Source organism: Branchiostoma lanceolatum, chromosome 5 (genome assembly GCF_035083965.1).
Source record: "Branchiostoma lanceolatum isolate klBraLanc5 chromosome 5, klBraLanc5.hap2, whole genome shotgun sequence".
Taxonomy (NCBI): domain Eukaryota; kingdom Metazoa; phylum Chordata; class Leptocardii; order Amphioxiformes; family Branchiostomatidae; genus Branchiostoma; species Branchiostoma lanceolatum.
The window spans coordinates 19,059,188-19,086,187 of record NC_089726.1 but is presented as its reverse complement, the minus strand read 5'-3'; the positions used below and the strand labels follow the sequence as shown (position 1 = coordinate 19,086,187).

Below are 27,000 nucleotides of genomic sequence, written 5' to 3'. Positions count from 1 at the left end.
TGTGTGTGTGTGTGTGTGTGTGTGTGTGTGTGTGTGTGTATATGTGCGCATTGGTGTGTGTGTTAGTGTGCCTGTGTGTTCGAGCTCGCGTGTGTGTGTGTGCATATGTGTTTGTGTAGCTGTGCGTGTGTGTTTTTGACTATCTTATTAGTATCCATTGTCATTGTCAGGCCAATATGAATACGGATAGACAAATATTTCGCACAATGAATTTCTGATTGACATGTAAACATATTGTGAAACAACCCCCCCCCCAAAGAATTTGCAAGCCTCGCTGTTCCTTTCATCCATTGAAACAAGGTAACCGTGATGTCCTAAATCCTTCAATGTTATCAAAGATTATCATTATTCTGCCCAACCTTTATCAAATAAAGTGGTAGCGCTATGCGTGGAAAAAATTATACTTCATTTTGCAGACTGTAGATGCATTTTAATATAGAACTATTCCAAGTCACCAAGAGGGTTTTATAATAATATTTGTAATGATTTTGAAAAAATTCTAATAAAAGAATATCTGACTGACAATAGTTCTTTCTAAAAGATTGAACATAGAAATATGAATTTATTTTAAGTCAATTAAATAATTTAGAAATATTTTGAAAGGAACTGCCCAAAAATCTCTTTATTTAGAATAATTTCTAAACATTGATGTTATTCTTTCACTTTTAGAAGTATTTACAAAAAATGGTAGAAAATGGTTAACAATGGTGGAATGGTGATTGCCCCCATAAAAGTAGGTGCTAATCCGGCCCTTCTGTCTGCTTTTGTACATCTTTAGACTTCACTGCGGGACAATGTTGGGTCCTTTGTGGAAAGCATTCTTCCCTATACTTCGCAAGGATGTGTGAATTACTTTCTTCCCAGCCCCCTGACCTATTCATAAAGATGTTACAAATAATGGTAAAAAATAGTAGGAAATTGTAAATAATGGTAAATAATGGTAGAATGCCGTTACCATTCTTTAGAAACTGTTAGAAATATCATATTCCATATGATGAATATTTCTAAAGTTTTAGATAACCGGAGAAATATTTATAAAGTTGAAATCACATTCAAAATATTTCTCCAGTATGAAATCTCTCACACAAATAATTACAATAGATTGAAAACATGTGTAAATTAGGACAATAACAACCCTCTTGGTGACTTGGAATGGACTCTAGGCTCCTTTTTTTCTGCAAAATGTTTTAACTTTGGCAGAGCTACAAGATCAGAGAGCGATTTTTATACAGAACACGTCTTTCTCCTCTTTTGGAATGTTGCCTAATACGCCATTCTTTTGTTGGTAAAGCGCGACCTCAACTTAAGTTAAGAATCACGCTTCAATGCACAACGCCCAGACAAGCCTGCCATTGTCTGTTAAGTCGCATGCATTTGCATGAACGTCTTAAGATTCATTTTTGTCGCAAGACTTTAAGCGGAGCTATGATCTGCGTAAATTTGCGTACCAATGAAGAAGAACTATGGACGAAAATTCCACGACTGTGCTGAAGACTGTACATATATATACTGTATACTCGACATTTGTGTCAAAAGGTATCAGGACAACTCGGCCCCTGGGACAACTCGGCCCCTAGCCATTTAGGACAACTCGGCACCAATCTCAGGACAACTCGGTGCCGGACCCAAAGACTGACATAGATCAGCAAACAGAACAGAAAATTCTTAAGATCTATGTGATAAATAATGCATGTTTAACTGCAAAACATTTCGTCTCAAATTTTACGGAAATTTTGAAACTCTGCAGGTCACTTTGTCGTAACGCTCAGTGTCAAAAATATCCAGAAGACGCATATATAACGTGTCCCAAGACTTTAAGCGGGGCTATGATATCACCAACCTTCGATGTTTCGTAACAATAAAGAAGAACCGCGGACAAAAATTCCACGACTGTACCAATACTGTATACCCAAATTTTATATCCTTGACCTGTTTCACGGCGTGTTTTACTTGAGTATGTATTGAGCGCGACATTTGTGTCAAAAAATATCCAGAATACGCAGATAGATGGAAGCATATGTCTATTTAATGATATGGCATAGTCTGACGTATAAGTCCTACCCGGTGTTGGATTACTGAATGTTTATATCTGTAAGCTGGGCGTGTACGTCATAAGACTACAGAAATATTGTGATTAAGGAACAACACTAAGCAGTGTGTTGAGGACGCAACGTTCCAATGTCTCAATACCACGTCTTATCGTTCAGTGGGAGTCTCAAGACTGTCTTGATACAAGGAATGCCCTTGACTCGCTTTGAATAAGACTTGAGGCAGAAATACATATCTAAGGAACTTCATTCAGAAGCGATAAGACAGTTCTTTATAGTGGACTTAATATTCTTGTTGTACCTTTGGCCTAACTTCCTGGGGGTGGGGATAGCCGTGCACCTTAAACACATTCTATCCAAGCGTCTTAGGGCTTAACGAAGACAACATGTGGTACCTAAGATAGAAATTTAGCTACAAAAATAAGCAGCTGTTTGACTAACCTTTACAGTGGAGTCTCGGAAATGGTGTGGTCCCGACGCGACGCCGCAAGTCACCCGTGTCGAGCCCCTTACCCGTTCAACAAGTGACAACGCCCCCTTTTTGTAGTCTCCTGTGTCCTGAATGTGTAACAAAGTCTCGAATAAAGGGTGACTACAGTAAGAGCACAAGCTTGGCTTGTTAGATAAATCCGCCTCAGTATAATTCAACGTACCTATATTGTAAATGAAGAAATGTTCGCAGTGGTTTTCTGTTCGCGGTTTTCGCGGTGAACTTGCAGCGCGAACTTAAAACCACCGCGAAACGTTTTGCCCACCTTTAACTGTACCGCTAATATTACGTCTTCCATTGCTTACAAAAGAGAAGTCAAACCGTTCACTAGTCATAGACAATTACGTTTGTATAATCTAATTTGGCCGCTCTTATACCCATTTTGTACCCTGTCCTTATATGTATGTTATTTTCAATTATCATTCGAGCAGGAATTCGCAATAAACTTATTATTGTTTCAAACGCGAACTTAAAACCCCCGCGAACACTCCATTTTCTCCTCACCGCGAAATAAAAACCACGCGAACTTAGATACATTTACAGTTTTGCTATTGTAACTAAAGAAGCTGAAATTCGGAACAGAAATAACCGCATATACATTAGCCTGGATGCCAGACCCCCAAACTAAAATATCTATCGTGTGGAGGTCTTGTGGGTGGGGGAATCTCCTCAGCAGAGTGCTGTCAGTGGGAGGAGAAGCTGTGATTAATGGCCACTCACACCACAGGTAGCCTGGTACATGGCACCACAATTGGCCAGCTGGCTATAGGGCGTATTCAGTCACGTGACCCTCCCCCTAGCAACGAGCACTGGCGGCCATGTTGGTGCTCACTTGATAGTGGAGACCTATGGAACTCTCTGTATAAATATGGCAGATGTTTTCTACGCCATTCACAATTTCCCTTCAAAACGTTTTGTCTCATAATCATGGTGTTTTGCCTCGTGGTCAGATGTTGGATTGAGACTGATAAAGCACACACCGGTCGGGTAACAGTAAGATTGGTTTTGCGTTTCTCGTGTTACGTGCGGTTACGATTACGAAGGGACTAAACGACTGAAACAAAAGTGGATTTCTGACATACGAACAGCGGATCTAAATAGTTGAAGTTTGAGAATCAACGTGTGTGTATGGAAACCTTTTGTATCTGGTCGAAAAGCAAGTTACAGGCCTGTTGTGTAACACAGTCGCGGCACCGTGTAGTCGTTGCTTGAGATACGTTCATTCATAAACTGGGGGTCTTTCAACGTCGAACTTTCCCGATCATAACGTACTCCCTGTCAACAAAATTTCTCACGACACTCACACGTACTGTACTACGTGGCTACAGGCCTTGGAACACTTGTATGCTGTGAACTGATTTTATGCGTACTCTGTAAACAGTTTAGCGGCCGGTTTGCTGCTGGGGAACCTCGCTCGTCGATAATGGGTCATTTCCAGTAGGTGAAATTGGATTTTTGTAGCGAAAAGGGTGTGAGGCTGGAGACTCTTTGCATATAATAAAACAGCGATCAGACGACTTCGCATTCCTTGGAAATTTAGAGGGCGTCGGACACCGAGAAACTTCGCTGCAGGGTGAACACCAACATGGCCGCCCACGGAGGGCAGGGGTGATGACGTCACGTGAATACGCCCTATAAACAATAGCGAATCATGGACAAGACACTGCTCAACGGTTAATCATTAACCACTCAATTCTCCAAATATGCATGGAGTTATTTTCCAAAATAACAGCAAAACTTAAAAGTGTATTGAGTAATGTACCTCTAGTTCTCCTATTTGCTAAACTGAGATCATGTGTTAAACAGTTCTACAACCAAATAAGACATTACGGGCCCTATCTACAGTTACATTTTATCTGTTAGTGGATTCAAAAACACAGCTGGGAGTCTTTGACCAATCATGGCAGGGGTGTAAATGGCTCCCTGCTGATCCTGCTGCTGCTCTATTGGTGGGATCCTCGCTCAGTATTTGAGCTGGCATGAGAAAATTTCCCCAAGCATAAATCCAGACCCCCACACGATAGATATTTTAGTCTGGGGGGTCAGGCATCCAGGCTACATATACATTTACATATTTGTAGACCGATAACATGTTGCCTCGCCCAGCTCAAAACATCAATAACTTGATGTCGGAAAAACAAAAGGTTCTCTTCGTCTCCCGATTGTGTGTGCACCCCATGAACGGCATAGACATCCGGCAATCTTTTCTAGTGATTGGTTTTCAGACAGAAGACGGGTTGTATCTTTTTGTTCATTGTTTAGCGACCAGATAAACCGGTACCACTTCTAAGCTTGGGGCAAAAGATGAGACTAATATGGTGCTCCAAAACAATAGCCTTTGTCTCACAGCACTGTACGGGTGTTATCGCTACTCCGTCATATTTCACACGTACAATCACATTGTTAGTATGCAAGTGAAGAAACGGACGAATTTTTTTAAATGTCAACATTTAGAAAAGAGTTCCTGTGAAATTCGTCAGAAATGTGAATCACGAGGATAATCAAAAATCACACTAATACAACATGAATCTAACAACTGGAGCGGACTGATTTTTGATTGACAGAAAAGGAGGCATTATTTTAATTGTCCCAGAAATAGTTTTAAGGATAGTAAGTAGATAGGGAAAAATAGTGGTGTACAAAGTTCTTCATATCATGCATTGTATGCAGTTCGCATTTTCCATTTATATGTTTGTATCTGTAGTAACATCCTTTCACATTTCTTGTAGTTTTTTTTGCAAAACTTACACAGAGTTCACATTAAAATCCCTGGTTATGTCTGGCGGCACCGTTTGGCCTTGTTCCAACCAATAGCTGCGCTGTAAACATCAATCAAAATCTTGATGTCTTACATAACGCCTCAGAGAACAAAACAAAATGGCGGCCGTGTGGGCTCCTCTTCTCGCCGTCTTGGCTTTTGGTGGCTTCGGCGTGGCAACAGGAGAGAATAAAAACTTGCGGAGTTTGGTGCAGGCTAGTGTGGTAAGTGAAAGAGTTCTCGATGATTCCCATTCAAAGCTCAGTATGAAGTGTTGGATAGAAACGTTGTACATTCCCGCCGTACATATGTGTCTCTCTAGGACATGGAATATGTTTGACTAGACGTTCTATCTTGACTGTGGTATGTATAGTATTGAATTCTCGAAAGTAGAGGGGCTATGGCAGAAACAGGTGAAACAGAAATTATAAAAAGCAGCATAACAGCCGGAACGTTTGGTAAACAAAGTGCCATGTGCGGTAAAGTGCTAAAACAAAAAGTGGGCGTAACCTCATACATGTATACGCACTGCTTCGAACCGCGCTTGTGGTTTTCGATTGTGTTAAGCGAAATGGTGGGTGCTGTAGATGTGACAAACTTTCCACCAAGCCTTGGGAGTCGTTCTCCTGTCCACCGACAATTCATAGAAGTTTGACTAAAAAGTACTCCGCGAGGGGCAAAGTAGGGGGGGAGGTCCCAGGCTACGGCGGGCAGGCCTCCAGCCTGTCACGGTAAGACTCAACGGTGGGAGCCGTCACAACCGTGCCAGGCAGGGCATTCCACTGGGGAATGGTGCGGGGAAATATGAATATTTGTATGTGTCAGTCCTGCCATAGAGTGTTTGAAATTTGAGATTGTGCCTCCCCCGGTTGCGCCCCTGAGCTGGTTTCAGTAGGCATCTCGCAAGCTGCCGAATGTTGGCCAGACAAAAGTATTTTAGATTTTTTATTTATTTTCTGCATATCTTACACCAAGGTTACAGTGTGTTACTTATTTTCTCTCAGATGTTCCGCCACGGTGACCGCTCTCCGACTCAAACCTTCCCAACCGATATCCACAGAGAAGACGCATGGGAACAGGGCTTCGGCTTTCTCTCATCCGTAAGTTTCAATCCTCAGCTTTTGTTTTTTAGGCCACGTTGATTTAATTATATGGATGACATCCTCAGGGAACCCCAATGACATCCCCAGGGAACCCCAAAACTGATGTGAGCGTGCGAATGAAAAAAAAAGAAGTTTGGCTCAAAAAGTTGCCTTTATCATGAAGTATGAGTGATCAGGAAGGTTGAACAAATGACTAAGCATAAAAATAATGGTATATCAAAGAATGGATTCTTCATTTTTCGTTTTTCACATCTTCTTCTTTGAGTTTGGCATTCTAAACATTTGTATCCATTTTCCGAAATATCGTTTGCAATTTACGGCATGTATTTGCTCATTTTATTGTTGCTTTTCACGATCTACAGTATAATGGTAGAATTTTTTTTTCGGAAATGGATGAAAATTGATGCGTGTGCGGATGTCATCCATATAATCAAATCAACATGGCCTAATAAAACGAACTAAGAATGATCCTGTGGCACAAGCGCTGCATGCTGTTGTACCAACTAGTGAGCATATAGCTCAAAATGAATATTAGATACACATTCCACAGATTATCGCTTTTCCGACTTACGTTAGTGGATATATGTTAATGCAAGTCGTCAGTGAAGGTTTCCTCACTCTCCAAGCAGAGGTGTGTTGGACGGGAAGAGTGCTACCATCTTCTAACTTGTTTTCTAACAGCCAACCAATCCATGTGGAAAACGAGCAAGCCATGGCGCCAGAAGAAGGTAACAATATTCCCATCCAACCTCTGCTCGGAGAGTAGGGAAACTTTCACAGACAACGTAGTTCAACATAGATCCACCTTCATAATTAAGTCAAACCTATGGAATATGTATCTATTCAGTATGAGCTATACTCTTACTAGTTTATACAACAATATACTTAATAGAAAGACGGATACTTTGAATGGTCATGGTTTGATGCATTTGAGAGACACCACTAGACAGCTGTTTCATGTCTTTGAATGAACTCTTGAAACATCAACGGTCAGAACCTGTTTCATCCTTACGTTACATGAATAGTTTTATTGGTTTGGTGGGTCAAAGGAAAAGTTCTCAGTCAGCCACAGAAATGATATTCAACCGTTCGAGGTTTTCGAATTCGGTAAGTCCTAACACCATACCCTCCTCAAAGTCTGAATGGACGCACAGACTGGATCAAGGATCCGGAGGCTTTCTGGATCAGAAAATCTACACCAATCATAAACCAAGACGAGGGGGATAAAGACTCAGTCATGTTTGTGACCGCATCCTTTTATCATCGCCACCGTGCGGCGAGGGGCAGTACAGCTTCTCCGTCCCTGAGGAAGGTAGTTGACTCCGGCGTTATTACCGAAACATCGTCGAACCAAGACGAGGGGAATACAGACTCAGCCATGCTAAGGACCACATCTTGTTGTAGTATCGCCACCATGCGGCAAGGAGAAGTACAGCCATGTCTGTTCCTGAGGAAGGTAGTTGACTCCGGAGTTATTACTAAAACATCGTCGAGGTAAATTTCAGTTTAGCTTGTGTGTGGATTGATAACTTTACTTTTCCTACTTCACCCTTGTTTATGTATTGTAGATCGGCATTGAGCAGCATCACAACCTTGGAGAATTCTTCCGAAAGCGTTACGGAAAGGAGGGTTTCAAAGTGCTGAGTGAGAAGTTCAAGAGAGATGAGGTAAGCACCTGATCTCCAAGCAGATGTAGGGTTCGGATAATGCAGGCGACATGTTTTACGTGTTTTGCGGTCATTTTCTGGGCGAGTCATTTTCAAAGGTAATGAGATAAAAAGACAGACCACTAGAAAAACAGTGCCTCAAATACACGATTAAAACACCAAGGTAAGCCCTACATCTGTTTGGATGTTAGTGCGGACCGGGATTGCTGTATAGAACGTATTCACGTGACGTCATCGAATGACCTATGTCGCCATGATAGTGTCTATTTATGCATGTCAGCCACAAGTTGTTCCTCAAGCGCCCTGGGTATTCAAATTGTTCAAATATATTCCCCCCCCCCCCCCCCAATAACCATAATATATATATTTAGTTTTAAGGTCTTTCATTGCCTCCAAAAAAGAAGTCAAACCAGCTTGTCTAGCTATAGCCAACATTCGTATTGAGTATTAGTAGCCTATTGTTACAACAAAGTCAGTCACAGTTCACTAACACATGTATGTTTTTCCCTATGTTCCTACAATGTATTTGCAAAACAACTTTATTATTATATGTCCTATCTTCACAGGTCTATGTTCGAAGTACCGACACAGACCGGACCCTGATGAGTGTGGAGGCGAACCTAGATAGACTGTTCCCCGACCAGCCTGTTCCAGTCCACACCGTCCGTACTGGGACCGATATGGTAAAGCCCCCTTCTCACTCGACCCGTGGCACGCTGGCGGCGTCGCTGCGTCCTAAACTGGATTTGTGTTACCCTTGACTTTATAATGGGAATATCATTCAAAACGTGCAGTATGACCAAAAAGACAACAAAAGACACAAAGCTTAAAAAGATTTTTGCCGATGAAATTTGTTGAGTGCTTTGTCAATTCGATCGACCGTAGCGACGCCACCAGCGTGCCGCGGGTCCAGTGAGAGGGGAAGGGGGGCTTAAGTGCATACCAATGCCAAAAATAAGCGATTTTAGGTGTAGCCAACCCTTTTCACTACCAGGGGTATAAATGTGACCTTTATATGAACGTGGCCGAAAACCATATTGATTTGATTTCAGAGACAAACACGAAATGCAGAATTGAAGGAAATTTGAGTCATGTAAAATGCATGATATGGGGAACTGCTAGCCTGGACTGTACAAGCCGCCATTTCGGCATTTCTACCTACGTGTGTCATTGTCCTATTTGCTCACTGTCCGTTGAATTGTGGCACTGTTTGGGACAATTAACACCCGTTTTACTGTCAATTAAAAATCATTCCGCTCCAGGCCTTTCACACTGTTAAACTGTGTCTCTTTCTCTCAGGGATATGTCAACGCCCCCTTTTCTGTCAATCGACTATCTGTGTTAGGGGCAATTAACGCCCGTTTTTACTGTCAATCAAAAATCATTCCGCTCCAGGCCTTGCGCACTGTTAAACTGTGGCTCTGTCTCTCAGGGACATGTCAACACCCCCTTTTCTGTCAATCGACTATCTGTGTTAGGGGCAATTAACGCCCGTTTTTACTGTCAATCAAAAATCATTCCGCTCCAGGCCTTTCACACTGTTAAACTGTGTCTCTGTCTCTCAGGGACATGTCAACGCCCCCTTTTCTGTCAATCGACTATCTGTGTTAGGGGCAATTAACGCCCGTTTTTACTGTCAATCAAAAATCATTCCGCTCCAGGCCTTGCGCACTGTTAAACTGTGGCTCTGTCTCTCAGGGACATGTCAACACCCCCTTTTCTGTCAATCAAAAACCATTCCGCTCCATTCCAAAACTAGTCTCGTCCTAGTTTCGTGTTCTTCTCGCGAGACTAGGTCACTACGTGATCAAGATGTACTGTTGACATCGAAAATTTGGAGGTACGTGATTGCATGCTAACTTTTAAAAGTCACTGATAGAAGAATATCTTAGTAACTCATTCCGCTTCAGTGTTTAGCCGTTTGTTCGATTATGCATGATTCAAATTTCCAACAGAGATGAACTCTTTCATGAAGTATTGCTGTAATAAACCATGTTTTTCTCATGAACTTTACAGATATTGTAAATGTCACATTTATGCACCTAGTAGTGTATGTAGGCACCAGGGTCATAGATGATACAGGTATTTCAAGAGCAGAACTAGTGACAGGTTTGATTCTCTTACATTTTGTAAGAGTTGGCGGATGGATGCAGTTGAAAACATGAGTTACATTTTATATCTGTCAGTACAAAATGTAACAAAGGCAAAGTAAATATATCTAGTTATACATCAAAACATCGTTGTACTTCTCCACCTTTCGGCTGATGCATTATTTTGATTCTACATTAGATAAGGTCAAAGAACTTTATGACGAACTAGAACGAAACCTGTGCACAACACTGTACTACATATCAACAGATACATTTAGATTTGTTTGTATCAGTTGAGTGTTCAATACAAAGCATATGTTGATAATTTTATGGTTTTGTATATTAAACCTAGAGGCATATATACATGCATTTTTTTCTTGCACGTGGTTTCTCCCCACCCCTTCAGCTCCTGCGAGCGTTCTGGTTGAAATGTCCCCGAGCCGTTGAGCTGTTGGAAGAGGCCAAAAATTCCGAAGAATTCCTGCGGAAAGAGGAAGAGAACAAGGTACGTAGTTTACAGAATGTGGTCGATTATATTGTCTTCTTCTTTATGCTTCAAAGGTCGTGTCGTCCATACGATATTTGAGCAAAGATGCACCAGGTAGTCACTAAGAAGTAAGTTTAGTTTATGTTAAGTTATTGCTACAATACATAATGATATATAGCTTTGACGATCAAGTCACTGCATACTGAAAACTCATTTCAATGAACAGTCAGTATCTGTTTGTTTGTACATATGTAAATACCATTTTGATTCAGACTCTATCGTCTAGAGTCTGCGAACGTGGTATGTTTAATAAAGATTTCAAAGATTAATGATGTTCATTTTTTTATTGATTTCCAACATACAAATTGCATTCCAAAACACCCAAAAAGGACATTCAATCACCGAATGTTCAACTTTCTCTACTCAGCATAACCTTCTTCAGGATCGAATGACCGGTCACTTAGGTCACGTGTCCTTTTGGACTTATGACGTCAGAAATTGATATATGTTTGAATATTCTAATTTTGTTCTCCACGCGATTACAGGAGTTCATGGCGTATGTCGTAAAGAAGGCCGGTTGGGACAGGCCGCATGGAGTCATGGATGCTTGGCGCACAGAGGACCCGTTACTTTGTGAGGTCAGTCTTATTCGTACTAATTCCGTAGCTCGTGTACATTTTAATTACAGGAAAGTAGCTTTTTATGCTGTTATCTGCATCTAGTACCTTCCATTTAGGCAAAGTGTAGAAGTGCATGGTTGATGTTACTAGATTATTACCTTCGCCAAGAAGGTTATGTTTTGCCCAGCATGCGCGTGTGTCTGTGTGAGTGTGTGTGTGTGTTTGTTTGCTTGTTTGTGTGTGTGTGTGTGTGTGTGTGTGTGCGTGAGTGTGTGTGTGTGTGTGTCTGTGGCTATGTATGAACACGATAACTCGAGAACGCCTGTAAGGATTGTCTTGGTATTTAGTATGTTGGTAGGCCTTTATAAAATTTTGAAATGACTAGATTTGTGGCCCCCTAATTTGCATACTTGATAAGGAAAGTTTAAAAAATCCGCTATATTGCATGATAAGACTCTCTAACGCGTGGCACTCATACTTAAGACAACTTCTACAATTTGGGTGGGGAAGATGATCAACTTATGTAATTCATGCAAATGATGACCTTATTTGCATGATAGATGAAAAGCACTCATAATACATCAGTCGAAAAGGTTAAAATCATTTGACGAAGGTATGAGGTCATGAAACTCTAGTTTTTGCATGTAACTGGTGAGGAAATTCTCAAGTCCATTTTGCAATATTTTGTTTCTATATCTTAGAAAGCACATAACATGTCCTGGCCAGACTGGGTAACCCCGGAGGTGTACAAGAGGCTACATGAACTGACTGCTTACGCGTACGAGACCCATTTTGTAGGAGACGAGAAGGGTAAACTCATGGCAGGTACGTAAGTACTGTTATAAGCCTCCGTGAATAGTTTCAGCAGGTTGGTAAGTCTGAATAAAAAGACTCTTTTTACACAAGCAATAGATTTACTCCACCGACGTTTCTGTGACCATCTGTCACCTTCTTCAAGGCAATTCTGACTGGTTCACATAATAATGCAGCACAGGTGTCGCTGCTTATACATAATAACGATTGTGATGCCACCCCCTGTGATTGTACATATGTACATACTTTGCGTTTGGGAATGCATCTCATTATTATGTATAAGCAGCGACACCTGTGCTGCATTGCTATGTGAACCGGTCAGATTTGCCTTGAAGAAGGTGACAGATGGTCACCGAAACGTCAGTGGAATAAATCTCTTGGTTGGGTAAAAAGAGTCTTTTTATTCAGTGTTATAAGCCGTTTCCTACTTGGACTATTTGAACGTTTTTAGATTCCTTGGTGTTTAGGCTTGAAAGAATCCCTAATTATGCAAATTACAAAATAATGTAACAGTAAGATTACATGAATGTTTGTATGTTCATGATGTCACTTGTGAATATCCCTCTCGCCTAAGGCACTCAAAATATGACACATGTATGTTGCTTTTCACAGCGACTTTTTGTGCTCAAAATCTTCATAACTTTATATGGCGATGCATCGATTTTTCCGCAACATACCGTGCAATGAATCGTGAATATTAGATTTTGTAAAGATTTAAAAGACTGTTACGCCAAAAATAGTTACTCAAGCAACTGGATAAAATTTCGAAAATTTTGAATTTTTTTCCAGTTGCCTGAGTAACTATTTTTGGCGTATTTTACTGCCTGGATGTCTTACCTTCATCAACGTTTAAAAGACTGTCATTCATTTTTGCATGAAGGAAGCTAGACACTTTTAATAACTCCTTGAGTATTGATCCAAAAGTAATGTAAGAACAAATACACGTCGTTTTGCAGGACTTCTGATTCACAACATCGTGTCAAACATGACGGAAGCTCGGCAAGAGGTTCTTGAGGACAAGAAGGTTCATCGACTGTTGATGTACTCGGCTGTGAGTGTTTTTAACTTAAAAGTTATCTATGGGTTTCAATGACATTGTTTGTGGCTTTCTCCTGCTACATAAACCCCATAGCATACAGGCTTCTTGGGCAATTGGCTAATATTCTATTGGGCATCCTAAGAACGAGGGTGAGCCAATATGTTTTGCAAGTAGTTTTATAACAGGCTATTTTTTTCAGTTGAATTGTGGCTCAAATGTGAAGGCATATATCCTCTTGAGGCTGACATATCTTAGTTTGTTGTTCAAATTTTCATAAGCGACTGTCAAGAGCATATGTGCCTTTACATTTGTACCAAATTTCAATTCATTTGATTAAAATATTGACCTTTTATGAAGCCACTTGCATATCATATTGACTTACACTCGTATGTGCCTTACACTCGTATGTATCTGACTGTATATCAGTTGCACTAGGGTTCTAGCTGCCACCTGGCCTAAAGTGGTCCATTTTACGTACATGCGTGAGAGTGGTTGCGATCATCTGCAATTGTCTTACAAGAGAGTATGGAAGAACAGATACCAATAAAATGTATTTTCAAAGAAACGTATTACTAAGTGTAATCTTTTATGAATGTCTGAAAAACGTAACTTATAAAGAAGCTAATGCGTAAAATAACTAATTCTTCACTGTCTATGTCTCTGTTCAACGAAATGCCCCCCTCCCACCTTGCGATAAATCGTTGTTGCTCATCGTTTAGGGTTCGAAAAATGGATAATTCTATCTCTGTCAAATATTGGATTTTTCTATGAGAAGCAGCTTAATGGATGCAACAAAAAGTACACTGACTTTGATATGATCAAGTTTCGAAAGAAGTTATTTAAGCAACTGGATAGTTCAGTTGCTTGAGTAACTAGTTTTGGCACATAAAAACTATCCATTTGCTTAAGTAGCTATTTTGGGCGCATGAAAATTATCTATTTTTCGAAGCCTAAACGATTCGGCGTATCTTTTTACCTGGATGTCTAACCTTCATCAACGATAGTTTTACGTTTTTCTAATTGAATCATTCACTTACTTTGTGCCATTGTTAGCACGACCTGGATATATCAGCCCTTCTGTCTGCCCTTAATGTCTACAACAACATGAGTGCGCCCTACGCCTCCTGCGTCTTGATCGAGCTGTACCAGGACAGGCTGGGGTGAGCTAACCGTCAATCTTCTTACAACTTTCCTACTGAAAACGTTAGATAAACGGTCATTGCCTTTGGTAGATATCCTTTGTTTTACTGCTCGCGACACGTGATCTTAAAGCCCCCCTCTCACTGGACCCGCGGCACGCTGGCGGGTTCGCTGCGGCCAATCGAATGGGCAAAGAACTCAACAAATTTAATCGACAAAAAAAAATACTTTTAAGCTTTTTGTGTTTTTGGTCATACTTGTACGTTTTGAATGATATTCCCATTATAAAGTCAAGGGTAACACAAGTTCAGTTTAGGACGCAGCGACGCCGCCAGCGTGCCGCGGGTCAAGTGGGAGGGGGGCTTTAGGTCCTTATTCAGCAGTCTTACAATGTACGGTATACTGGTGTTTCTAAATCTTTCAGTCCTAGTTCTGAATAGCTTCTCATATTCCTGGCATTTTCTCTAATCACACGATTGAATTAGCAGGTGCCCTTTCTTCTTTTTTCTTAGGTCATTTTCCGTGCAGATATCGTACCGGAACGACAGCAGCCATGACCCCTACGTGCTGACAGTCCCCGGATGTGACGCCTTCTGCCCATTCGACGACTTCGTGACCCTGATAGATGACGTCATCATGAGTCCGGGAAGGTGGAGGCGCGCATGCGAACTTCCACCTCGTAGTTTTTTCAGCGGTGAGAAAATAAATTCCTCTCAAATATTTCTATTTAGTAATCCACCTAATATGTGTGTATCTCAGCTTCTCATATTCCTGGCATTTTGATTACCAGGATTATACGTGTGACCAAAAGACTTTGTTATCCATCATTTCGCAACTTTCTTTTTGTATTGGTATTAGTATCAGTATCGCAAGAGTCGAACTAGTTATACATGTCAAATAAAGTGCCAAACCAAAATAGATGTCAGATTTAGTGACCTTTCTACTCGTTATGGTCGATTTAATTTCGTTCGTATTTAAAGGACACCCAAGCAATGCTAGGGCCCTAAAATCGGATTTTGAAAGTCAATTTATTTAGTCATTTCTAGACATGATTAGTTAAAACAACACCACCACAATTTATAGCAACGGTCATCATGCAAAAATATGACGTCGTTGTGAAGTGAGAACTCACTGAAAATCGTCACCGGGGTTTTTGTAGGCTCTCTAGACTAATGGAATCATCGTATGGCACGATTTTGCGCCGTTTTGAAATGCTCAAAGTTATTACGCAAATGTGTTAAATAGTGTTAGTAAATGTCACTACCATCAAGATTTCAGCATTTTTTTATTTTCATATTTTGGGCCCTAATATTTGTTTGGTTGTCTTTAATATCTTCCCCTGGATATGAATGTTTTATACATCTATACAAAGTTTCAAATCGTTGAGGGTAACGAATTTGATCAAATGTGTACGTCGTCTCTTCCAGGCTTTCTCTACGGCGTGTTCGTAGCGACCATCGTGCTGTTCGCCGTGTTGGCCCTCCCGATCTTCCGTCGGGGACAACCTGCCCCGGCCGGGGACGACACAGCCGAGTCGTGAAGCCGGTACCGCCCAGCGTCCCAGCTACACCACCAATATACATTTTCTTATTTTTCTTGTTTCTTCTTATGCACAGAAAAAATTTCTTAACAGAAGGAAAGTTTCTGTGCTTAAGAACAACCTTTTGTCCAGGAGTTAAGAATGTTTTCTTATAAAATGTTTTCTTTAAGTAAGATTTTGACGAAAGGGGAGAGAAAAATTCTAATATTTTCTTAAAAATAACAAGAGAGATAATCTTAAAGTCAATGAAATAAGAAATTTGGACCTGAATTTCTAAAAATTCTTGAGGGGGAAAATCTTTTTGAGAAATAGTTTCTTAACTGAAGAGAAGTAGGAAAGTGTTCCTTGTTGTGAGAAGGACTAATTCCTCAGTTTTTCTTTCTTATTCATTCTTGAAATTCTTAATATAAGAAACTTTGTCCACGAGTTAAGAAAAATATGAAAAACTAAAGAAGGAAGAAAAGTGTTTAGGGCAGTGTATGTCTCGTGACGTCAGCGGGAAAAGGACGACCAGAATGTTCAATTGTAATCGATGATTTTAATTTTCAAGAATTTTGCAAAATACCATCGACATAGACCTGGCTGATCAAGAATGAATAAATTAAAATGCAAAACAATATCGACAGCCTTTTCAGAAGTTTATTGTGTGTTGTTTTTTTATGGAGGTCCATAGAAAGAGGGTGACGTACAACAGCAGTAACCCTATCCTAGATCCTGTAATTCAATGTAATAATGATAATAATGGTTTATTGGTTTATTGGTCAGAAAGTACCTGTGCAATGGCAGCCAGTGGTGAATTGCTGCAGGGTTTACAATCATATAATACAGAACAGATGCATATTTTCTCCACACTTGCACTTTGTGGAACTGTCGCAAGGGTCTGGGAGGCTGCCTTTCGGCTCCAGCAGGTGACCTCAATACGACCTTCCCCAACCGAAGTCAGGTACCCATTCACACCTGGGTGGAGTGGGGAAAGCCGTGCACACCTGGAAACTTTGGTACAATTCAGGTTTTTTGTTGTTGACAATTCTGGGGCAGTAGGTGAAAACGTTAATTTCGAGGCTTCGGTAACTCACTTGAACAAGGAAAACTGCTCTTCAAATGTGAGAAATTAGAGCGGGCCTGACGAAGAGGGGGGGGGGGGGGGTGCATGGAATTAATGAAATAGATTGCGCAATAAGCCCAGCAGGACAAGGGTTAAGAAGTAGAACAAGAGTTGCTGAATTAAATCAACCAGTGCGACTTGTAGCATTTCAGAGTCTCACAGTTTGCACAATGTCAAAATGTCCTGAACATCGCACTATTTTGCTTGAAAAAAACTCGTTTGTCACGTCAAAATGCTTAACACCGAACCCATATGGTACAGCACACTAATGATTAGGCTTTCCAGTGTTATTCTCCTGGCCATGACGTCACGAAGTCTGTCATGGCCCCACAGAATACAGTATTAGTGGGCGTGGACAATAGTAGTTCGTATGAAGTAGTGTGTCACATTGCTTGAAAAGGCCATAGTTTTTCTTCTGTGCACGTTAGCGGGGCTGAAACTGTGGTGAATGGTAGAGGGATACGTCAGTTTTGAGACAGTACGAGTTTGATTACGATGTTTGTTCGGTCGGGTTGGGTTCGCGCCTGAATATTGTTACCGCCCGACTACTGTAAGTCGGCTACAGTACGGTGACCTCCGCTGGGGGTCATATCAAAGTGGCTTTTAAAAGAGAACGAGCTGGCAAATTTAAGCTCATTTTCACATATTTTGGACATTGAACCTTGAAGTCAAACATATCAAAATCTGGCACCCTAATCGGCACCTTTTTTTGAATTTTCAAGCGTCGAATCTTCTCACTTTGGGATCCTTAACTATGCAAATCCCTTTAGGCGAAATACTGTGGTTAGCAACCTTAAAGTGATTTTTCCGGTTTGTCTGCAAACTTTGACCTGTAATGACGAGGGGGACAGCCTAAAAGGACGCACTCCACTACAACAACAACACCAAGATTTTTGCTACAGTTCACTACAACAGGTAAATGATATCTAGTGGAGGGAGGGGCAGCAGCTGGTTATATTATTACACCGAACTAACCTTCGCATAATCCAACTGCATGCATTGTTTAAAGCTGTCTAATGGAGATGTTTCTACGGTACTTGGTCGCAACGAGTTCCACTCTACGATCGTTTTAGGATAATACGAGCTCTTGAACACATCAATCCTAGGTTGATAAGTCTGGTATTTGAAGACACGGCTATTTCTTGTCCTTTTCTGAGTCGGTATTACATACTTGCCTGTACGTCCACCGGTTTATTAGTCATTTTTTACACAATGCATTCATAGTCTGAACATTTTCATTCTGTCATTCTGTTATTCTTCGAGTGACCTCCGCTGCCGATTTTTTTTTTTTCATTTTGGTGACACTAGAACCCCTGTCGTAGTTGTTCGTGTACAATCTGGCAGCTTGGCTCTGTACCATATACATACGTATATAAACAGAAACAGGGAGGGAGAGAGATATATACATTTATACGGTGTATATTATCACTTTCAAATATTTGATAAATGCAATGGAACATTTTCAATGATTTCCTTACTGCTTGACAGGGAATGTACAGCAAAACTCTGTACTATAAAACATCGATAAATATGTACGCATATCGTGATAATCACTTCCGTTAGCTTGTTTACATTGCTAGATATCATTCATATTCTAGCTCCAATGTCATCAAGGACTTCAGAAGATGTGCACCGTGAAATGGAGGTGTACGAATGGATATCGCCAGACTTGTACATTGTCCCCACGTAAGTTTACAAATGTATGGCATTGTTAATTAAGAAAGCGTATAAACCCAAGAATTGTTTTTTTTTTCGATTTAAAAAAAAATCATTTCATTTCTTTCCATTTATTCATTTAAGGAAGCGGGCACACTCAGGTCACTTGCTTATCATCATTATTACTGCATTCGAATGTGATTAGATTCGATTTTTCAACAAACCTCAGGTTCTTTTTTTCTACTAACACCTGTATGTTTCCCACCCATCTACAAGAAAGATGGCGAATGCCACCTGATAGCTCCTCATAGCTTTTAGTCGTGAGTACCAGTTTTAAAATTATTTACTCACCTGCATGTTTGTTTTCCAGGGTAGCAGCTTTCATTGTCTGTCTACTCGTCAGCGCTGGTACACTTTACGAATTCATCATCACCACTTGCCTCACTTCGGAGAGAAAGAAATCCTCATCAGCCTGTAAGTATACATACTAGCATGAAAGTTCATCTGAGTTGGTAAAATACATAATGTGAACTAAACTGTTCTGCAAGTCAAAAAAATTCACTCACCAGATCAGAAGTTTCGACCGGATCACTCGGTCTTCATCAGCTCTTTCACCCAAGTGCTGTGGACACGTGATTACGAACGTGTGACGTCAGCACTGGGTCAAAGGTTGTAAGAAGTCGGTAACGCCCCCCGTCCCTGTTGAGATGGCCTCCTTTATTCCTCTCTCAACCGGGACGGGGGGGGGGGGGTACCGACTTCCGGCAACCTTTGACCCAGTGCTGACATTTGATTCTATTACATTATCAAGGCATTATGTGCATTTCGTGTGTGGCGTCGGCGTGGCGTAACGTTGTGCCCTTGGGAAAGGCACTTTACAACTTCCCGGACGGTGGAGTGACGCCCACTGAGCCTATTCGGCTAATCTGTCAAACTGTGTGGCAAAAAACACACTGCGGATTTGGTTGCCGATGTGCCAACATCTAGCAAATTTGCCACTGAGAACCGTTACATTTGTTTTAGTATTATTATGTGCATTTCGTCTTGAAATAAAGAGAAATGTAGATGTATACGATGTGTACTCTTCCTCACATAGCTTAACCTAATGCGTTGGATACGTGTACAATAACCCTTGCCCTCATTATGAGGATGAAAAAAAAGCTTTTCGAAACAAACAAAACAATATTTCCCAGCTTTCACCACCTAGAAGACATACAAAAAAACACATAAATAAGAAAAATAAAAGTAGAATCAGAAAACCCACTAATCATTGAAAACGCGGGACTTTTCCTCCGCCACTGCATCCAAAGAAGAATTCCCCCCCCCAGTTATGTTTTATGTAGAAATGTTAGTTAGATGCATAGAATAGACACTTCTTACTGTTGTTACTTTCTCTACTGTTTTCAATCTTGCAATTAACCTACGGGCATGAATTTGCAAATGGAAGTTATTATCGAAATGTCATGTATTTTCGTCTTAGAAAAACTATTCATACGAGGGTGGTACAGAAACAAACGCAATTTTCATCATAGCAGGTTCATTTTTGTATGAAATGAGTTGTACTTTGGCTCAAATGTAAAGAAACATCTCTTCTTGAGATTGAAGTATTTCACTGTATTTTTCATATTTTCACCAGAAGAAGAGATGTCCTTTTACATTTGTGCCAGATTTCAAATCATTTCATACAAAAATGAACCTGTTATGATAAAAACTGCGTTTGTTCTATCTGCATGTTCTCTCCCAAGCCAAGGTCGGTCGTTTTCTCCAGTGTTTTTCGGCATACTCCAACCTAACCTATAAATCTATCAGGCTGGCAGTTGTAATTACTACATAGATGACAGAAAAAAGATACCCGCCATAGTACAACTACAGCTGCAGACGGAACATCATTGAATTAACATACAACTTTAAAAGAAGCTGTTGAGACGATAGGAGACATGCATCTGAGATCGTTAATTTCATTTTTTGTCTGCACTGAATCCATGTCCGTAGGCTAATTGCAGTGGTACAAAAATTTCAAAAGGTAACAAGTGTATTTTCTATAGATAGATCAAATGTTTCTATGTACATTCCTCTGTGTGTGGGGGTCGGTGTGGGGGGGGGGCGTCTTCCTTGAAAGCAGTTACTGGTAGCTACCTAATGAAAAGTCCCACGGTTTCCATTTCTGATAATTTTAATAGATTGATATGTTATTTTTATGTTATGTCGCCGAGGGTGGCGATCCTCTCTCGGCGACATAACTTAGCCTCTACCAGACCCCGCGCATAGCCGGGAAAATAGTAGAAATTGGCCAAATAGAGTGAACAGTATGTTTAGGGAGTCAGCTACGGAGAAAGGGTCCAATCTGCCATCTTAGGAGCCTGTAAGTGAAACCCTGTCAAATACTCTCCCTATAGCCGGCGTAGTTAGTCTGGTAGAGACTAGACATAACTCCCTTAGCCGACATTACAGAAACTTGGCCCGTGTAAAAAATCGCGTTTCAGTGCTCCCCCAAAATAAACGCCGCCGCTCCGAGAAGTCCACAAAGGGGGCTAATGACAGTCATGTTTAATACGTTACGAATTTTGTTAGATTTTATAGTTTGCAATGTTCAAAGCTTCGATCAAAATCTCGTAATAGGAGTAGTACACCCAAAGTAAAAGTAAGAAAGTCCTGTCTGCGTATCGACCTTTCATGCCAACTGCTCAACCCAAAGCATAAGTCTCGAAATCCGATATATTTCTATAACGCACAGCGCAGTTTACGCCTGGATGCCTCTCATATAAGACTCCATACCCTGTCTTCTAGACGTTTCAATACGTCACCCAGGCGTGGCGGATAGACAATGTATGCAGTAGCCTCAGAGGCCCGAGGGCATGGATGCGCATGCGCCTAAATAAGCGACCGTTTCTCATGGTTTGTGAAAACTTGGCAGGGTTGTCGTGAAACTGGAGTGCGCCTGCAAAGAACAGCTGGTTAATCTCAAGTTCTATCTACTGTGAGTATAACGTAGCATTTCTATTAGGTCAATTATAACAGAAAATACATGTACAGTCATGACCTGGTTTCAACAACTACATCGGGGAAAGAGGTAAGAAAAATGGTTGGTGAGGGTGCGTGGGTGAACCAGATACATTGGTCAGTAAGCCGAAAAAAAAGATTCACATTTCCAAAATATATAACTTAGTTCACCGGAAACATATCTACAAGAGATACCAAAAGTTTATAAACTCCATACTTTATCATGAATTCCTTAATAAGCCAAATTTCTGTGTAAACAATCAAAATGTAATATTTAGGTCACCTGTCTAAATGGCCCTTGTTGATAGGGACTAAGTTCAGTGCATTTTTACATAATGAAACCCTCAAAATCAGATTCGAAAGACTCATATCTTCTTGAAGATGCAGAATATCGACAAAAAGTGTAATGCTGGAAGGTGTAATCTTTATTTTTTGAATCTTGTGGCATTAAGCCATTTTCACCGATTTTTCCAAACCTGCCCTGAATTTTGGACATTGGACTACTATTCAAGACGTCGATTCACTGAAGCCTGACCGCGGAATCGAAAGTCTTTGCTTGCCGAAATATGAGACTGTATGTCTTACTAATAGTCAATGGAAACTTTTTCTCGTCATATACGAATCATCAAGCATAAAAATACGTTATTTTCAAGCTTTGGATGCTGCAGCCATATGCAATGAATGCAGACTGGCAACGAAATACTAGCTATGAACTGGTCGGGTGAGCTTTGCAATCGCTAAACCGCGCAATCGTTAACCTTCTAACCCCTCACGCTAGCAGTTGTAAGTAGTACATACGAGGGGGGTACAAAAAGAAATGCATTTGTTTTCATAGCAGGTTCATTTTTGAGTGAAATGACTTGAAATTTGGCACAAATGTAACATTTAATGAGCAACTTTAAGATGACAACACCCTTGGAAGTTTGTCAGCACCAAAGATTAGTCAAACCTGACCCATTTACAATCATTTTAAGAAGCTAAGATTACACCTGTATGATGATTCATGTCTCTACATCATAATACCAAATTTGATTTCTTGACTCCTTACAGTTCCTCCCTTACAGCTACTAAGATAGAATGAGGTGTGATATCAGAGCCAGTTGCATTCATTGCCGAATAATTTATGTGCTGATTAAAGACTTTTGAAGACTTCTTGTCCACTAATTAAGAGAAACGAAAATTGACACAGATACTATGTCTTTAACTATTTAGAAGTGTGCTTAGTTTCATTTCAGTTTTGGGAAAGTAGTCTACAAAAACACTGATACTCCTTACACAAACTGAGTTGTTATAGTGTGTGCATTCGGCAATCTCAATTCCTTTAAGATTTCGTGCAGCAAGCAGCAGATTTGCGCTTCTTATAGATAGATGTATGCTGTTGTTTTTTTCTCGAAAATGTATGTTTTACTATCTTTTACTGTTACAGGAGTAGCTGTACAGAATGGCATTGTCAGCGATGAAGGGTGATCTCGAAGGAGATGCCAGTGACGACAAGAAAGCAATTCTCACGGCAATGAAGGATGATCTCGAAGATGATGCCAGTGACGACAAGAAAGCACTTCTCACGGCGGCGAAGGATGATCTCAAAGAAGATGCTAGTGACGACAAGAAAGCATCTCTCACGGCGGCGAAGGATGATCTTGAAGAAGATGCCAATAAAAACGACAAGAGAACATCTCTCAGGGCGGCAAGAGGACCATTGCTTGCCTTGGGAGCAACGGTTCTCTCCTGCTTATCAGCGGAATTCATGTCCGTAAGTAGTGAGGGTGGAATCCCGCGGTTCCAACTTCTGTTCCTTCTTAATTTGACCCAACTACTTGTAGTTCTAGTTTGCCTTGTAATCTTTCGTCCAAAACTAATGGGCGAGGGAAGACGACAGAACGGTTTGTTGCTCTTGGAGGCGTTCATTAACAACATCGCGACCTCCCTGGTGTTTTTATCCTTCACCTTTGCTGCACCCGGCATCGCGTTCGGCATCATCCAGGGATCAATGCCGCTGTTTACGGCCTGTTTTGGGTTCATATTCCTAAAGGAAACAATCGGTCTTATACCGTGTTGTGGGATTTTAATCAGCGTTACGGGGGTGGTACTAGTTACGATTGGGATGGTGGACCAGGCTGTTAAAGCCACACAGTTGATGGAAGAGTCGATTCTCCTGCCACTGGCAGCTGGCTTCATGGGAGCACCAGATATGGTTTTGATACGTGCCATCCAAAGGGATGTGTCCGGCTTCACTATGTTGTTCTACATACAAGTACTGGGAACCTTAGCCGCACTCACACTGACTTTAACACTTGAGACCCCCGTATGGGTAATGTCGGCAGAGATAGCTGGGTTTGTAGCTGGGCTAGGCTTGTCCGAAGCTGTGGCCCTGTTGTTCATGACAGCGGTACTTAAATTTGAGAAGGCAGCCATCGCTGTTGCACTGCGCACACTCGTGACACCGTTCACAATCCTACTGGATTATTTCATCTTGTCAAAGGTACCAAATTTACTGAAATGGGTAGGGTTGTGTCTAGTAGTACTCGGCACAATAGTGCTTGCTGCCCATACTTACTGGACACATCGCCAGGACGAAAATCGTCGATACTTTCTGGAAAAGATGGGATTCTCTTCTTCAGAAAGTGAAACCAAATAGTTTTACAAGAACACCTAACAGAAACCAAACAAAACGATATAATTATGTATAGTGGAGAAATTATCCTTAGTTGACATTATCTATGATTAAGTGGTTTTCTTGTAGTGAGCCTCAGAATGAAGTCTAAACTAGTTCTAAACGACCTACTCAATTTAACATTAATGAAACAATGATTATACATAGTGGAAAATTATCATAACTTGATATCCTCTATGATGAAGTAATTTCTATCTAATGAAGCTCAGATTGTAGTCTAAACTAGCAACGATACACACTGAAAAGAATCAACTGTAATTCATAACCATCGCAACTTTTAATGTGAATATTCAGACATTATTGCCAGTCATGTATCTTTGTGAAAATCTTCTTAGATATCATTGTGTGTAATGACATAAGTTCAAAGTGTCGTTACAGAAGCGTTGTCGTTATCAATATTGGTGGTGTGGTTTTTATTTCTCAGTTTTATGGTGAACCTTATTAGTTACATGTGTTGACAGCTACTCCAGGAATATGGCAAGTCTACATGGATTTTTATTGTTCAGTTCTGTTACATGTATTGGTGTATTGACAGATAGCAATATGGATGACGTGTATTGCCAATATAAGATGACAGAAATGTACCAATTAAGTTAAAGATGGTCTTTCTCGGAAATTGCAAAAGTAACTTATCCTGACTAGTTAAATATGTGTACTTATAATTATTGACATATAGCAATATGGGTGACATCGTCAATGCAAGATGGCAAAAATGCACCAATTACGCTAAAGCTGTTTTTCATAGAAAATTGCAAAAGTATCATCCATGTTTGAAAATGTGCCTTGATTGAAATTTATAAGGCCTCTTAATCTACAAGGCCTCTTATAACAAAGGCTTGGTTTTGGTATTTATATTCATCACCATAACCCATTAATTCATTGACATTGTTTCCATGTATATCCATGTAATTGTTTGTCTGCAGTTAGCCTTCGGGCATGAAGCTTGCAATAAAGTTATATGAAGTTATTCAAGTTGCCTTTACGTCCTCGTGTTTCCGGCCGTGACGCCGCGGGAGAATGTGTTTCCCCAGCGCAGTGAACGGCATCTCGACCCCGACGGAAAAGACAAAGGCTCCGGTGAAAATCCAAACGGAGAGTCCGGCGAAGAGTATAAACTGTCAGAGGCAAAAATGTGAAAGAAGATGCAAATGAAAAGTTAAAATTTTCTATGGGACTCTTTTCTTCTATGTTCATGTGGTAGACCCATAGCTGACTTCATAAATAACCCTCTACATATTCCTAATCATCTCCATGAAAAATGGAGATATAGTTTTTGGTGTGTCTGTGTGTCTGTGTGTGTGTCTGTGTCTGTGTGTTTCCGGACTACTGTAAGCAGCATAACTCAAGACCCTATTGATGGATTACAATGAAATTTGGTATGTAGGCGGGTGTTGTGAAGCTAAAATTCAAAGTCAATTTTGGGCCCCCTGGTATGTGACCTTGATACTGCAGCAGAACTTGATTTTTCCTATCTTTTGACCTGGACGCGCTATGGTCTTAATTTTTTGGTGGCAGATAGCTAGTTTGGTTTGCGTTCCTTTGTTTACTACTTCTAGTTTAGCTTCACATCTAATAATCCATGTATAAGTGACTGTCATATTCTCAATTGTGAATTAATTGTTATGTACCTATTTTCAAAGTTCGAAATAAACAATAATAATAAAAGCAGTTACTAAAAATTCTGGAAATCTGTACTGACCCATGTGCATCCAGAGTAGAATATTGGGCCCCTGTAATGACCATAAAAGGCATACAGGACCAACGGATGCATAAGGTAGGCAACGTAGGACAGACGGCTTAACGGCAGCCAGACTTTCCAGGACAGGAACTCCGAGATGATACCTATGCGGGTCGGAAAGATATCAGAATAGAGCAATGGGGGTTTGCACTCACGTGAATATGACGTAAGCACTATCTGCCATACTAGGTAGTTAAACACGGAAGAGACAAACCTATGAATATGCATATGTGTAATATAATAATGACATGACCGTAATTACCTGTAAGATTGAAACTAACATTCTAAATTAGTTTAACCATTATATATGGCGGATTATAAAGTAATTATTGTTGATACAAGAAAGGTACATATACTTCAATTGAGTGAAGACATCGTTTAGTACCCTATATGAATCTGAAAAGTTGAATCGCTGGGCTCAGTTTATAAAGATACATTGAATGAGTTTTTTGCGACGCCTCAGGGGTGGAGCCAATCTCGCAGTCAAATTGCAAATATACGAGGGGTATCACATTTCAGGACATGGTCATATTATGTAGGCACTACGGGTACAGACGATCGTTTGAGATCTAAGCCCCAAAAATATAAATGGTTGTATTTCTAGATCTGTATCTTTTTTTCACACCGATTCGGCACTGAGGGAAGGGAATAATTGTTGAATGTTTAAAAAACTGTTACCTCCGTATCCAACACAGCATGCGTATATAACCCAGCAGATTGCCAATCAATCAATCAATCAATCAATCAAATGGTTTATTATTCTTAAAAAGGCTTTGCAGCCACAGGCTGAATTGTGCCCTCTGTACATATTGCACTTTGTTTTCACCGACATTACACAAATCATTTAAAATCACTTACTATGACATTAAAACAATTTCAAAGCATTAAGTTAGTCTATTCTGTATACGTTTGCTTATCAAATAGACAATTCGTTCATTTCCTAGCATTCAGAAGCCGCAACATAGATGGCACCAGGCTATTTCTAAATCTAACCGTCCGGCAGACTGGCAGGGTAAGTCCACTAGAGTTCCT

General features: G+C 40.5%; 2 protein-coding genes and 1 long non-coding RNA gene across 3 annotated transcripts; 2 read left to right on the top strand and 1 right to left on the bottom strand.

Moving 5' to 3' along the window:
- Positions 1-5,385: 5,385 nt before the first annotated feature.
- LOC136435590 (prostatic acid phosphatase-like) lies at positions 5,386-16,414 on the top strand. Its single transcript, XM_066429213.1, has 11 exons — positions 5,386-5,520; positions 6,301-6,396; positions 7,968-8,066; positions 8,633-8,749; positions 10,563-10,661; positions 11,189-11,281; positions 11,965-12,088; positions 13,033-13,127; positions 14,169-14,275; positions 14,768-14,949; positions 15,683-16,414. The coding sequence occupies exons 1-11, from the start codon at positions 5,416-5,418 to the stop codon at positions 15,793-15,795; spliced, it is 1,230 nt and encodes a 409-aa protein (XP_066285310.1). The 5' UTR covers positions 5,386-5,415; the 3' UTR covers positions 15,796-16,414.
- A 1,240-nt stretch (positions 16,415-17,654) lies between these two features.
- LOC136435588 (solute carrier family 35 member G1-like) lies at positions 17,655-25,197 on the top strand. Its single transcript, XM_066429212.1, has 4 exons — positions 17,655-17,815; positions 18,499-18,586; positions 18,927-19,030; positions 22,983-25,197. The coding sequence occupies exon 4, from the start codon at positions 22,998-23,000 to the stop codon at positions 24,192-24,194; it is 1,197 nt and encodes a 398-aa protein (XP_066285309.1). The 5' UTR covers positions 17,655-17,815; positions 18,499-18,586; positions 18,927-19,030; positions 22,983-22,997; the 3' UTR covers positions 24,195-25,197.
- LOC136435589 (uncharacterized) lies at positions 24,484-26,690 on the bottom strand. Its single transcript, XR_010755864.1, has 3 exons — positions 26,647-26,690; positions 25,930-26,072; positions 24,484-25,345 (listed from the first exon to the last, which is right to left on the bottom strand). It is a non-coding gene; the product is annotated as an uncharacterized lncRNA (long non-coding RNA).
- Positions 26,691-27,000: the final 310 nt, after the last annotated feature.

Excerpts from the sequence above, each read along its gene's own strand:
- LOC136435590 (XM_066429213.1), top strand. The coding sequence starts at position 5,416 with ATGGCGGCCGTGTGGGCTCCTCTTCTCGCCGTCTTGGCTTTTGGTGGC. Across the intron at positions 8,067-8,632 it reads AGAAGTTCAAGAGAGATGAG|GTCTATGTTCGAAGTACCGA; the intron begins GTAAGCACCTGA and ends CTATCTTCACAG. Across the intron at positions 10,662-11,188 it reads GGAAAGAGGAAGAGAACAAG|GAGTTCATGGCGTATGTCGT; the intron begins GTACGTAGTTTA and ends ACGCGATTACAG.
- LOC136435588 (XM_066429212.1), top strand. The coding sequence starts at position 22,998 with ATGGCATTGTCAGCGATGAAGGGTGATCTCGAAGGAGATGCCAGTGAC.